This window comes from Hemiscyllium ocellatum, chromosome 23 (genome assembly GCF_020745735.1).
Source record: "Hemiscyllium ocellatum isolate sHemOce1 chromosome 23, sHemOce1.pat.X.cur, whole genome shotgun sequence".
NCBI lineage: Eukaryota > Metazoa > Chordata > Chondrichthyes > Orectolobiformes > Hemiscylliidae > Hemiscyllium > Hemiscyllium ocellatum.
The window spans coordinates 49,106,037-49,119,682 of record NC_083423.1 but is presented as its reverse complement, the minus strand read 5'-3'; the positions used below and the strand labels follow the sequence as shown (position 1 = coordinate 49,119,682).

Sequence of the window (13,646 nt, the reverse complement as noted above, 5' to 3'; positions counted from 1 at the left end):
TAAAGCCCAGTACACCATATGCCTTCCTCACAGCACTATTTACCTGGGTGGCAACTTTCAGAGATCTGTGTACATAGACACCAAGATCCCTCTGCTCATCCACACTACCAAGTAGCCTACCATTAGCCCAGTAATCCATCATCTTGTTATTCCTACCAAAGTGAACGACTTCGCACTTAGCTACATTGAATTCCATTTGCCACATTTCCGCCCAGCTCTGCAACTTATCTATATCCCGCTGTAACCTACCACTTCCTTCCTCACTATCCACAACTCCACCGACTTTCGTGTCATCCGCAAACTTGCTTACCCAGCTTTCAAGTCCTTCCTCTAGATCATTTATAAAGATAACAAAAAGCAATGGTCCCAAAACAGATCCTTGTGGTACACCGCTAGTAACTGCGCTCCAAGATGAACATAATCCATCAACTACTACCCTCTGTCTCCTTCCAGCCAGCCAATTCCTAATCCAAACCTCTAATGTATCCTCAATGCCATACCTCCGAAGTTTTAGCATTAGCCTACCATGGGGAACCTTATCGAACGCCTTACTAAAATCCATATACACAACATCTACTGCTTTACCCTCATCCACTTCCTTAGTCACCTTCTCAAAGAACTCAATAAGGTTTGTGAGGCACGACCTGCCCTTCACAAAACCATGCTGGCTATCCCTGATCACGTTATTCCTACCCAGATGTTCATAAATCTTATCCCTTACCATTCTCTCTAAGACTTTGCCCACCACTGAAGTCAGACTCACTGGCCTATAGTTACTAGGGCTATCCCTTCTCCCTTTCTTGAACAATGGGACCACATTCGCTATCCTCCAGTCCTCTGGTACTATTCCCGTTGACAATGACGACATAGCTTTCAGGTAAGGGGGAAAAAGATGTAAAAGGGACCAAATGAACAACTTTTTAATGCAGAGGGTAGTGTGTATATGGAATGAGCTGCCAGAGGAAGTGGTGGAGGCTGGAACAATTACAGCATTTAAAAGGCGCCTAGATGGGTACATGAATAGGAAAGATTTACAGGGATATGGGCCAAGTGCTGGCAAATGGGATGAGATAAGGTTAGGTTATCTGGTCAGCATGGACGAGTTGGACGCAGAGTCTGCTTAAGTCATCTATATGACTCTGCTTAAAATCCTTCTTCCATATAACTCCTATTTCAATATTTATAATTATCACCAAATATTTGCTCACAATCCAGACCTTTCTGGCTTTTAATCCTGCCCCGAACGCTGGGGGAGATGAACCACTTCCAAGTCCACTTTCTGAATCTCAACTACCTAACTTTCCACTCATTCCTCTCTTTGTCACAAAAACACTGCAAACAATAATCTGTTGAACAACTTCCTTGTTTAATACCTTTATCTCAGTGCATCCCTTACTCTGATCTACTGTAGTCATCTGGTATGGTATCTATTTTCACTCACTACAATGCAAAACATGTAGGTACTTCTGTCAATCTGGTTTAGCTATCCATCACCTCATAAGGCAGATCTCCAGAAAGCACTAATGGCTTCCGCTTTATTGAAGCAAATCTCCAGCGTCATCCTACATAGCAAAGATAACATTTGGGTCATTTTTTGTCATGGTAACCATTTACACATCATCAACCTCCATGCCCATCCCCCAACTCACCCAAAGTCAACAACTCAACCTCTTTGTCCCCAACATAGTCTATTCAGGTGCCTCTTGTGCATCCATAATTTCTAGTTACTCACAAGGACAAATCTTTTTCCAGGATCTTCCTCCACCCTAACTTGGGGTCTACATCTTTCTCTAGTTTATTGCATGGTCTTCCTTGAACTCATTTTGTCCATGAAACCCAGTTCCTGCACTTTAGAACTCTTAATTCTCAAAGAACTGCTAAGCAACCTGACAGGGTGCGAGGGAAAAGGAGAGAGAAAGATAAAATCAAACAATGACAGTCAGTAATCATCAGGATTAATTACAGAAAATGCATCTATAAACTTTACAGGACATATGCAAAAGTAGGAGAAAGTGAAGACTGCAGATACTGGAGATTAGAGCTAAAAATGTGTTGCTGGAAAAGCGCAGGTCAGGCAGCATCCAAGGAGCAGGAGAATCGACGTTTCGGGCATGAGCCCTTCTTCAGGAATGAGGAAAGTGTGCCATGCAGGCTAAGATAAAAGGTAGGAGGAACTTGGGGGAGGGGCATTGGAAACGCGATAGGTGGAAGGAGGTTAAGGCGAGGGTGATAAGGTGAGGGTGATAGACTGGGGTGGAGGTGGGGGTGGGGGCGAGGGCAGAGAGGTCAGGAAGAAGATTGTGGGTTAGGAAGGTGGTGCTGAATTCGAGGGTTGGGACTGAGACAAGGTGGGGGGAGGGGAAATGAGGAAACTGGAGAAATCTGAGTTCATCCCTTGTGGTTGGAGGGTTCCTAGACGGAAGATGAGGCGCTCTTCCTCCAGCCGTCGTGTTGCTATGGTCTGGCGATGGGGGAGTCCAAGGACCTGCATGTCCTTGGTGGAGTGTGAGGGGGAGTTGAAGTGTTGAGCCACGGGGTGGTTGGATTGGTTGGGCCGGGTGTCCCAGAGGCGTTCTCTGAAATGTTCCGCAAGTAGGCGGCCTGTCTCCCCAACATAGAGGAGGCCACATCGGGTGTAGAGGATGCAGTAAATGATGTGTGTGGAGGTGCAGGTGAACTTGTGGTGGATATGGAAGGATCCCTTGGGGCCTTGGAGGGAAGTAAGGGGGGAGGTGTGGGCGCAAGTTTTGCATTTCTTGAGGTTGCAGGGAAAGGTGCCGGGAGTGGAGGCTGGGTTAGTGGGGGGTGTGGACCTGACGAGGGAGTCATGGAGGGAGTGGTCTTTTCGGAACACTGATAGGGGAGGGATGGGAAATATATCCCTGGTGGCGGGGCCCGTTTGGAGGCGGCGGAAATGACAACAGATGATACAATGTATATGGAGGCTGGTGAGGTGGTAGATGAGGACCAGTGGGGTTCTGTCCTGATGGCGATTGTAGGGGCGGGGCTCAAGGGCGGAGGAGCGGGAAGTGGAGGAGATGCAGTGGAGAGCATCGTCGATCATGTCTGGGGGGAAATTGCGATCTTTGAAGAAGGAGGCCATCTGGGTCGTTTGGTGTTAGAACTGGTCCTCCTGGGAGTAGATGCGGTGGAGACAAAGGAATTGGGAATACAGGATGGTGTTTTTACAGGGGCAGGGTGGGAGGAGGTGTAGTCTAGATAGATGTGGGAGTAGTTCGGTTTATAGTAAATGTCCATGTTGATTCGGTCGCCCAAGATAGAAATGGAGACGTCTAAGAAGGGGAGGGAGGAGTCTGAGACGGTCCAGGTAAATGAGGTCAGGATGGAAGGTGTTGGTGAAGTGGATGAGCTGTTCAACCTCCTCGTGGGAGAACGAGGCAGTGCCGATAGAGTCATCGATGTAGCAGAGGAAAAGGTAGGGAGTACTGCCAGTGTAGCTGCGGAAGATGACTGTTCCACATATCCAACAAAGAGGCAGGCATAGCTGGGGGCCAATGCGGGTGCCCATGGCTACTCCTTTGGTTTGGAGGAAGTGTAAGGATTGGAAAGAGAAGTTGTTCAGAGTGAGGACCAGTTCAGTCAGTCAAAGGGGGGTGTCAGTGGAAGGGTACTGGTTGGTACGGCGGGTATGCAAAAATAACACTAAGAAGAAAAGCTTACTGACACTCATTTTTCTGAGTTTTTAAGCAAACTATCACGTCGTAATTTTCCATGAAATCACGTGGAAGAATAAGTCAGTTGCTTCAAACAATATGGTGGAGGGTGGAGATACAGGCAGACAGACAGAGAGATCGGAGAAATTGACAACAATGGTCTATTGTTGTAAGCTCAGCAATACATCTATGAAATATGCTTACTTTACTCCTAAGGGGTTTTTTTTTAAATCAGCAGTGAGTCTTAGAAGTAATGATAAAGTTGATTTAGCTTCCAGTGAAATTTTGAAACAGAAGTGTGTTTATTATTTCCTTGGGTCAAAAAGTTTCAGTTTATAATCAAGTTGTAACAGCAGACAAGCTTGAGTTTTTATAATTCCATTTGACCTGCACCTTTAAAGTAACGACGATGTGCAAGATACTGCTGTTCGCAACTTACGATAAGAACACAAATCTCTTCATAAAGCGCAAGTAAAGTTTCTGTATTTTGCTTCGAAATTCAAGAAAAAAAGGCGATTATATTTTTTCCACATATCTGTATACATTCTCGGACATATAAAAGTATAATGGAAACAAGTCTGTTGTTTAAAAAAATTGGCTCTGGTGATTACAGTGCGCTCAAAGATCAGGATTTCCTTTGTATGGTATGCCAAGCCTACCGTTTCCTCCAATCTGACGTACACTCAAACATTCACTGCTGAGTCAATGATACTCTTGAAACAGTCTTTCAAGGAATGACATTGTCTAGGATTCTGTTCTACAAGCAGAATGCAATAACTGGATTCCTGCAAATATTTCACTGCATATTTTCAAACTGGTACAAGTAATTATGTGCAGCTTCTCTATATTTGGGCTCCTGGGGTAAATAGGAGGGTATCGCTAAAGTACCAGCAAGTAATTATACAGTAACAATTTGATCTTGTGCAAAACATTCAGCCCAGCAGGCTCAATGACGTAGTAAGGATGTGCCGTTTTGGAGGAAGTCAATTATGTTCCATTAAATAGTCTTAATACCACTGAACTGTGTTGGGTGCATTATATTTATTTTCATGTAGCTTATGGCAACAATATTCATTCAAGAGATTTAAGAGGGTTTGTGGGCACAGGTATTGCCCCAAAATACAACAGTTGCCCTGTTCTATTTAATAATACATGATAAACATGATACAAGAAACAATGATTACAATGCAGTCCAATTGAAGGATACAACTGACACCGTAAACCATGATATTAGACCAATTTATTATGGTAATCTGAAACCCAAAATTATGTTGCTGTTTTTTAATCTGATGACCAGTACAGGCACAAAAGGAATGATTTGGATTTTCCAATCAGTGGCAAAGGAAGAATACTCACCATTAATCTTTAAGAAAGCCTCAAATCTACCAATCTAGTGCAATTATACTGTTGTTTAATCGGAATTCTGAGTGCTGTGCTGCAGTGACATCAACAAACTATCCAACACTTAAATCACATTGAAGAATTATTTCAACCAATCAAAAAATGAAAAACTGATAATCAGATTACCTGCTAAGAAATGTTACAAAAAGCAAAATAAAGATTGGAATACATGTTACAAATTGTGATGGCTGAAAAATCAAGATCATTTGAACATTTTTGACCATCGCTATACAACCAAAGGTGCCTACTGCTCCGTCCCTCGTCTGCGCTTTGGAAAACCTGATCACAACACTGTGCTCCTTGTCCTGGCTTACACGCAGATATTGAAGAGTGAGAACCTAGTACAGAAAATAACAAGCATTGATCTGAGGCAACAGAAGGGCTACTACGGATCTGCTTAGAGCCAGTAGACTGGTCCAGATTCAAGAACTCAGCAGCCAACTTAAATATGTATGCCGCTACCATTACAGACTTCAGTATTAAGTGTGTAGAAGACTGTGTGCCAAAAAAGTTAATCTCAATGTTCACCAACCGGAAACAATTAATGAACTGGAAGATCCACTCCCAATTGAAGTCCAGGTCAGAGCATTCAAGGTCAGTCAACTCCGACCTATACAGGAAATCCAGGTTTGATATTCGCAAAGCCATCAGAGATGCCAAGAGGCAATAACAAACTAAGTTTGAGACACAGAATAACCACACGAACACCTGTCATTTGTGGCAAGACGAAGCAAATTCGAGCGGGCAACAATACATCCCTCCACGTTGAGCTCAACGCAGTCTATGCTCACTTTAAACAGAAGGTTGGTGAAACAATGCCACTTATCCAAACAGCCTCAGATGTACCTGTACCAGCAGTCAGCACGACAGACATTAGAGTGGCCTTCTTGACAGTGAACCCACAGAAAGCAACTGGTCCGAATGGAGTCTCTGGCAATGCAGTCAGGTCATGTGCGGGTCAGGTGGTGGTAGCATTCACTGACATCTTCAACCTCTCCTTACTACAATCTGAAGTCCCCACCTGCTTTAAGAGGACCACCATCATTCTGGTGCCAAAGACAAATCAGGCAGCATGCCTCCAATGATTACCACCGACGGCTCTGACCTCCATAATTATGAAATGCTTCAAGATGTTAGTCATGGCTCACATCAATTCCAGCCTACCAGATTGCCTTTTACAAGTTGCCTACCATCACAACAGATCCATGGCAGACGCCATCTGGCCACATACCTGTCCCTGGAACGTATGGATAACGTCAGCTTCCTGTATACCGAATACAGCTCTGCTTTCAATATCATAATCCTAAGTAAACTCACCACCAAACTCAAGCGACCTAGGTCTTTGCTCTCCGCTCTCTAATTGGACCATCGACCACAATTAGGAAGAATAAGTGAAAACACCTCCTCCACAATAATCCTCAACAGCAATGCCCTGCATGGCTGTGGACTCAGCCCCATATTATACTCCTTATACACTCAACTAAATTCCACCACAATCCATTTACAAGATTGCTGATGATATCACCATTGTGAGTCAGATCTCAAGCTTTAATTAGACAAGAGTACAGGAAAGAGATTGAGTGCTTAGTAGCATGGTGTAAAGACTACATTTTCTCCATTAACATCAGCAAAAAGAAGCTGGTAACTGAACTCATTAAGCAGCATGGATGGCATGTCCCTGTCTGCATCAATGGTACTGAGGTAGAGATGGTCAACGGTGTCAAGTTCCTGGGAGTGTTGATCACCAACAATCTGTCCTGGTCCAACCACATCGATGCAACAGTCAAGAAAACAATGTTTCTACTTCCTCAGAAGCCTCAGGAAATTTGGCATGTCTACAAAGACTCTTACTATGTTTTATAGCTGCCCCACAGAAAATATCCTATCTGGATGTATCTTAGTGCAGTATGGCAACTGCTCTTCCCAAGGCTTCAAGAAACTACAGAATGTCATGAACATGGCCCTGTCCATCACACAAACCAGCCTTCCATCCATTGACTCCATCTATATTTCCAGCTGCCTCAAGAAAGCAACCAACATAATCAAAGACTCCTCTAAGCCTGGTTATATCCTCTTCCATCAAGCAGATATAAAAGTTTGAATATAGGTGTGAATGGATTCAAGAAAAGCTTCTTCCCTGCTGTTATAGGAGTTCTGAGCTGACCCCCCTCTCTCTCTCTCTGCACCTTCTCTAGAACTGTAACGCTATGTTTTGCATTCTGTTCTGCTACCCTGATGCACTTTGAATGGTACAATCTGCCTGTATAGCTTGCAAAACACCACTTTGCACTGTATCTCAGTAGATGTGATAAAAAAAACAAACTCAAACATATAAATTTTATAACTTAGAAAATTGACAAAAATAATTGATAATAGAGACATTTAAAATTCCATGAATACAAAGTTTTTTTTAAATAGCCATATCCATTATTCAGCAATTGTCATTGGTTAGATCACCATTAAAATACTTCATGTAACTTTTCTGATATCTCAAAACAGTAATATTTAAGAGGAAAATGGATTCCACAGATCACTGACTCAAAGGGGCTACAGAACAACCCACAGCAGTGAATGGCAAACCACAACTTCCAGATTACTGAATTAATCTGTGTTTACACTATATCCTAAAGTGGCAGATTCAGTGAAGAAATGACAGCAAATGCTGACACTTCATGTCAAAAGCCCCACAAAGTCTAGACCATTTATATTCTTGGTCCCAGATGAAAGACTGTCTACAGATTATTTTTAAAAATTTGTCAAGACCAAAAAAATCCTTCATTCATGGGTTGTTTTTTTCATAACAGTAACTGTAGTTCAGAACAAAAGTAATTGTTGTAAACTTCTCTGGAAAAACTAGAGTACACAAGTTCATTCTTTACACCTTTATGCTTGCATCGAAAGATTAATGAACAAGTTTAGCAATAGACACTAAGGTAAAACAAAGAACACTGGATACTGGAAATTTGAATCAAAAACAAATTGCTGGAGAAACTCTGAGGTCTAGCAGCATCTGTGCAGAGAGAATGTTCTGAAGAGGGGTCACTGGATTGGAAACTAAGTTTGCTTTCTCTTCACAAGTTTAGAGACGGTTTGTAGCAGGGTACAGTGAAAATTTGCAGTTTGTAAATTTAGATTTAACGTCAACACCACATATTGCAGAACTCAACGTACAAACTTCATGCAAATTTAAAAAATAGAAATCTTACCATTTAGAAACCTTTTGCTTTTTATTCAAACCCAGAATTGCTGTACTTCACATCCTCCAAAATAAAGAAAGAGTTGCAACACAGATCCATTATGCACAAAGCAAGTTCCCATAAACAACAATGTAATAATGACCAGATAATATGTTTTAAATGTAATTCAGTATTTCAAATAACATTCAGTGATGCATTTTAAGAGTTCAGTGAAAACAAAAGTGGCCATTTTTTATAATGTTACATCAACAATGGCCTGAATTTTGCATACAAATGAAGAAACAGTGTTCACTTCCAACTAGCCAAGGAGTTTTTAAGAGAAAATATTTGCTTTAATCTGGCATGAGAGTCAGCATGTCGCCCTCTATAGGGACCTGTGGCATCTACAAGCAAGGCAAAGCAAGAAAAAGTAAGTTTCTTTGGAGGTTGGAGAATCCTCACAGAGATAAAAACCTACGTTGTCTAATCTCCAGACCATCAGAGAGCAGGCGTGCAACCCAAGATCCAGTCGGAACACCGGAAAAGTCCCAATACCTGATCCCTGTGGAATTGTCTAGGAATTCACAGGCAACTTGCCTGCAACCCAGGCAGCAAACTCTTCAATTCAAAGTTGGAGGTGTCAATGTCAGAATTTCTAACTGACTTATCTGAATAGCTACCCAGAAAACATTATCAGGAAAATCTGAGTTTACCATCTGGGGACAGACTTATATTACATAGACAATAATGCTGCCCACCAATCTTCTGCATCCTGAATTATCAGGGCAACACTTTATTCGCCAATACTTATGATTGCCTGTAATTAAAATTCACTTGCACCTAAACATACCAGTCTCAACTTTTCTGTTGTATCTAACAGAGATAAGAATTTATGGGAGCAACAGATTGACATGATTTCTTTTTTTGAGCAACGTTGGTTTTCCAGGAGTTATTGTCCAATTTACACTATTACACTGACCACGGACAGTCTTGCCTTAAGTCCCTTTACAAAATTCATGTCAATTAGATATAAAAAAAAACATCACTATGCTCTCAACAATCTAGAAATGATCATTTGTTTCATACTGTGATGTTTACTATTTTTAATAGTACCTTAAATCCACAAAATTCAACAGCAATATGCCGCAACCGTAAGTATAAGAAAATTGAAAGCAACCAAATTCTGTTGTGACATTTTAATGCTCTTCAAAAGAATATTCACATACCACTTAACATTTTAAAAAGCTTCTCGGTAGTTCTAAATTCTGCTCTGTAAGACTCATAGATCAAGCAACACCTTTTTGATGTGTTTGCTGGAAGCCTTCACAATCTCGAACACCATTATCAATACGTTCTTCTGGCCTTCCTGAATCAAGAACTCGGTTCACTAAAATTCTCCTACATTTCTCCAACATACACAACCTACATCTTCTACATAACTCCATCACAGTGATGTTGTTCACTGCAATCTCCATTCCTTCAGTCTTTGCTACCTTAGCTTATCGAACACCCACTCAGGATGAAACACTGGTTTTTGATGTCAAATTAAACCTAAGGGTCTCATTTCTTTCATTTAAACTCGCATGCTTCTGACATGCAGAGAAAATTAATAAGTATGGAAGCATTCATCCAAACTGGGAAATTTATTTTATTTTGCAACAATTATTTTACAAAGTTTCCAGCAATGGCTATCCCAACCTGAACAGCAGTGCTATGACATAAATTAAGTCACAAAAATCACTGATCTATTTCTTGATGAGCATATTCACATTTCATGCTCTCAATGCTATATTATCTCAATCTCTCAAATTGAAACTCAATGCAGTCCCTATCCCTCTTAAGAAAAAGATATACTACTTCGAAAAGAATTAAACTACACTAACATTTAATCTTTGTAAAATAGCATTATTTGAATTTGGCATCTGAACCCCTTTTTTTTTATTATGTGGAACCCAAATACTATTCATAGTATATGTTGATAGGAAGATGATTTAGAACAATGGATTGGAAATTAAAATGTCAAAAATGTCTACAAAGCTGAAATGCACAGGTTTTTTGCCTTCAAACATAGCTTTATTCTGAATACTATTCGTAGTGACTGTAATAAGGTCAGATGGTCATCATAGAATACGAGTTCTCTGATTAGGCTGTTAATCTAGTCCAAACAGGGAGCCATACCTGACAGACAACAGGAGTGTCAAACATCCTGTTGACTCTGACATCTGGCTCTGAGGGAACTGAATCAGTATTAAGGACTTTCCACCTGCAAATAAAGGTGACTTGGTGATGGGATATTGGCCTCTGTGCTGTTATTTCACTATTTATCGTCAGAGTTCTACTATATTACAAATCGTTAACAAGTCAAATCAAACACTGCTTTGTTAACTCCTCCAACTAAAAGAGGCACACTGACTCCAAAGAAATCAGACTATACGAGGTATGTAGTATCATCCTTAGGTTAAGTTATGCTTCACTTCTGTACTGAATATCTAAATAGACATGCTTCATCAATTGACAGATTTACCCAAAATCTGTGCCTCTGATGGTAGCCAATTCTAATTGCGGTCATGGAACCGCTCATACTCATCCATTAAAGCTTGCCTGTAGCCACACTGACATCAATTAAAAAGCATCACTAAACTCAAAATATTAACTGATTTCCTCTCCACAGATGCTGCCAGACCTGCTGAGCTTCTCCAGGGTTTTTGTTTTTTCCAGACCTCCAGTATTCATTTACATTATACCAAAATTAGCCCTTTTTCTGCTGCCCTCCACTTCACATTTACATTTCAAAACGTCTACTTTCTTTTGCAAGTGTTTATCATCGAGATATCTGAGGCATAGCAGAAAGTGGATTGACTGCAGCATGATTATTGGAATAATTGATTGAGAAGAGTCAAAAATAAAATGAGTTAAAACCACACAGTTGATAACTATCAATCTCAAGCATATAGCAAATTACAGTTGGATATAATTTGAGTGCACACTTAGCTCTCTAAAGCAACAGAACAAAATAAAATTAAATGCACCGTGCAAATTTTCAGTAAGATCGTAATCTGAATAATCTACAAAACTAAACTTAACAAGATGGGAAATCAATAATAATGGCAGGCACATTGCTTTCCCTCAAGAATCCTGCTTCATAAGTATTAAAGCAAAACTGCTTGTGTTGTTAAGATCTATTTACAGAATTATCAGCAGAAAAGGTTTCCATCGCATATCACACTTATACCACAAGGTAGAGTATTTTACTACCTTCTAACATAACACACCTAATAAAAAGCCAATCAACACACATATGCGACAAACGTAGTTGTGGAGCAATATTAAAGTAATTATTTCTATTAAGCACATACTCAGTTTGATTTAAAACCGTCAAATAATTCTCAACTTCTTTTTATTTTTCTTGATAATGCAGGGAAATAAACAAACTGTCACTTGACTAGAAGCACAGAATCAGCAGCCAGTGTTTACAGTTCGCAAATTACAGGTCGATATCTAAAAAGGATGACGCTAGCTTTCTTTCTCTTCCCCCCCCTCTCCCCCGCAACAAAAATATCATCCTTGCATGAATGATTGTAATAACATTGATCTCATTAAAATGAGGCAAACAAAATTATGGGGGAAAAGTTTGTTCGTTCTTGTACAATGGAATTAGAATGACTAAATCTGGCACGTTTCTGCCAGTAAACAAGCTACCAGAAACCTTGATGAGAATAACGACTGCCTGCAAGTTTAAATTTCATCTGACGTTTTAGCGTCAGTTTTGAATGAAAGCATTGTTGGAACCGATGTTGAAATCAAACTGATGTGACACGCCCACCTCACAGAAAACACACAATCTGTGTTTTACAACTTTTTACAAAGTATGTCATCTTTAAAAAGGCACAAACATGTATCCAACTGGAAAGAACACAGATGTACAAGAAGGACTGAGTTATCAGAGAATGCATAAAGCCACTCGCACAGTCAACAGATCATGAACCTATTATCTTCTTGAATTACTTACTTAATGTAGTATCGAGCCCCTTCGAAGGTGTATCCTTCTTCCCAACCGGTTGGTAGGTCTGCCATGAGGTGAAACAAAAGGCGAAAAATTAAGACAATCAAGCAATGAACATTTCCAGAATGTCTGGCCTCTCCCCAATCTATGCCCTTTGGCAATTAAGCGCTCGAGATGATGGGATTAAGGAAAGAGAAACATGTGGGGATGTGGTTGAGACACAGATTGGAGAGGAGGTTAACAAATATATCGGGGGTGGGGGTGGGGGTGGGAGAGGGAGAGGGGGAAATCAGTTGGAAGTGGGGTGGAGATGTGCTGTCCAAGGGTGGGGACGGATCTTGAAGACAGACCAATGGATAGATGGGGGCATGGGAGAGATGTGGGGTGAATGTGAGGGTCGGGATATACTGGTGGGGAGAGGGATGTGAGATAAGGATTGGAGTGGGGGAGGATTAGGGATTGAAGGAGTGGAGAGAGGGATATGCAGATGGGGGTCAGGGCATGTGGGAGGGTGGAGCGGGATGTGTGGATGGGACAGTTCGGGATGGGACTCAGTGCAGGGTTGTGGTGAAGATGTAGGGATTGTAGACTGGGATCAGGTGGTGGTGATGGGAATGGTTGAAAGGGATAGGGAGGTGGGGGAGATGGGAATCAGTGATAGGGATTGGGAGTGGTGATGGAGATGGGAGGAGAGAGGGGGGGTGGGGGAGGAGAGGGGGGGGGTGGGAGAGGAGAGAGGGGGAGAGGATGGGGTGGGAGAGGAGAGGGGGGGGTGGGGGAGGAGAGGGGGGGGTGGGGGAGGAGAGAGGGGGGGTGGGGGAGGAGAGAGGGGGGGTGGGGGGGGGGGGGGTGGGGGGGGGGGGGGTGGGGGGGGGGGGGGGTGGGGGGGGGGGGGGGGGGGGGGGGGGGGGGGGGGGGGGGGTGGGGGGGGGGGGGGGGGGGGTGGGGGGGGGGGGGGGGGGGGGGGGGGGGGGGGGGGGGGGGGTGGGGGGGGGGGGGGGGGGGGTGGGGGGGGGGGGGGGGGGGGTGGGGGGGGGGGGGGGGTGGGGGGGGGGGGGGGTGGGGGGGGGGGGGGGGGGGGGGGGGGGGGGGGGGGGGGGGGGGGGGGGGGGGGGGGGGGGGGGGGGGGGGGGGGGGGGGGGGGGGGGGGGGGGGGGGGGGGGGGGGGGGGGGGGGGGGGGGGGGGGGGGGGGGGGGGGGGGGGGGGGGGGGGGGGGGGGGGGGGGGGGGGGGGGGGGGGGGGGGGGGGGGGGGGGGGGGGGGGGGGGGGGGGGGGGGGGGGGGGGGGGGGGGGGGGGGGGGGGGGGGGGGGGGGGGGGGGGGGGGGGGGGGCGGGGGGGGGGGGGGGGGGGGGGGGGGGGGGGGGGGGGGGGGGGGGGGGGGGGGGGGGGG

At 43.9% G+C, this 13,646-nt stretch overlaps 1 protein-coding gene across 3 annotated transcripts in view; it reads right to left on the bottom strand.

Moving 5' to 3' along the window:
* Positions 1–13,646, bottom strand: part of plekha5 (pleckstrin homology domain containing, family A member 5) — a 341,912-nt gene that overhangs the window by 325,882 nt on the left and 2,384 nt on the right. For all 3 annotated transcript variants that reach the window (XM_060842972.1, XM_060842969.1, XM_060842970.1), the window contains exon 3: positions 12,261–12,318. In XM_060842972.1, coding sequence (XP_060698955.1) covers positions 12,261–12,318 — 58 coding nt within the window. The remainder of the gene's footprint in view (positions 1–12,260; positions 12,319–13,646) is intronic.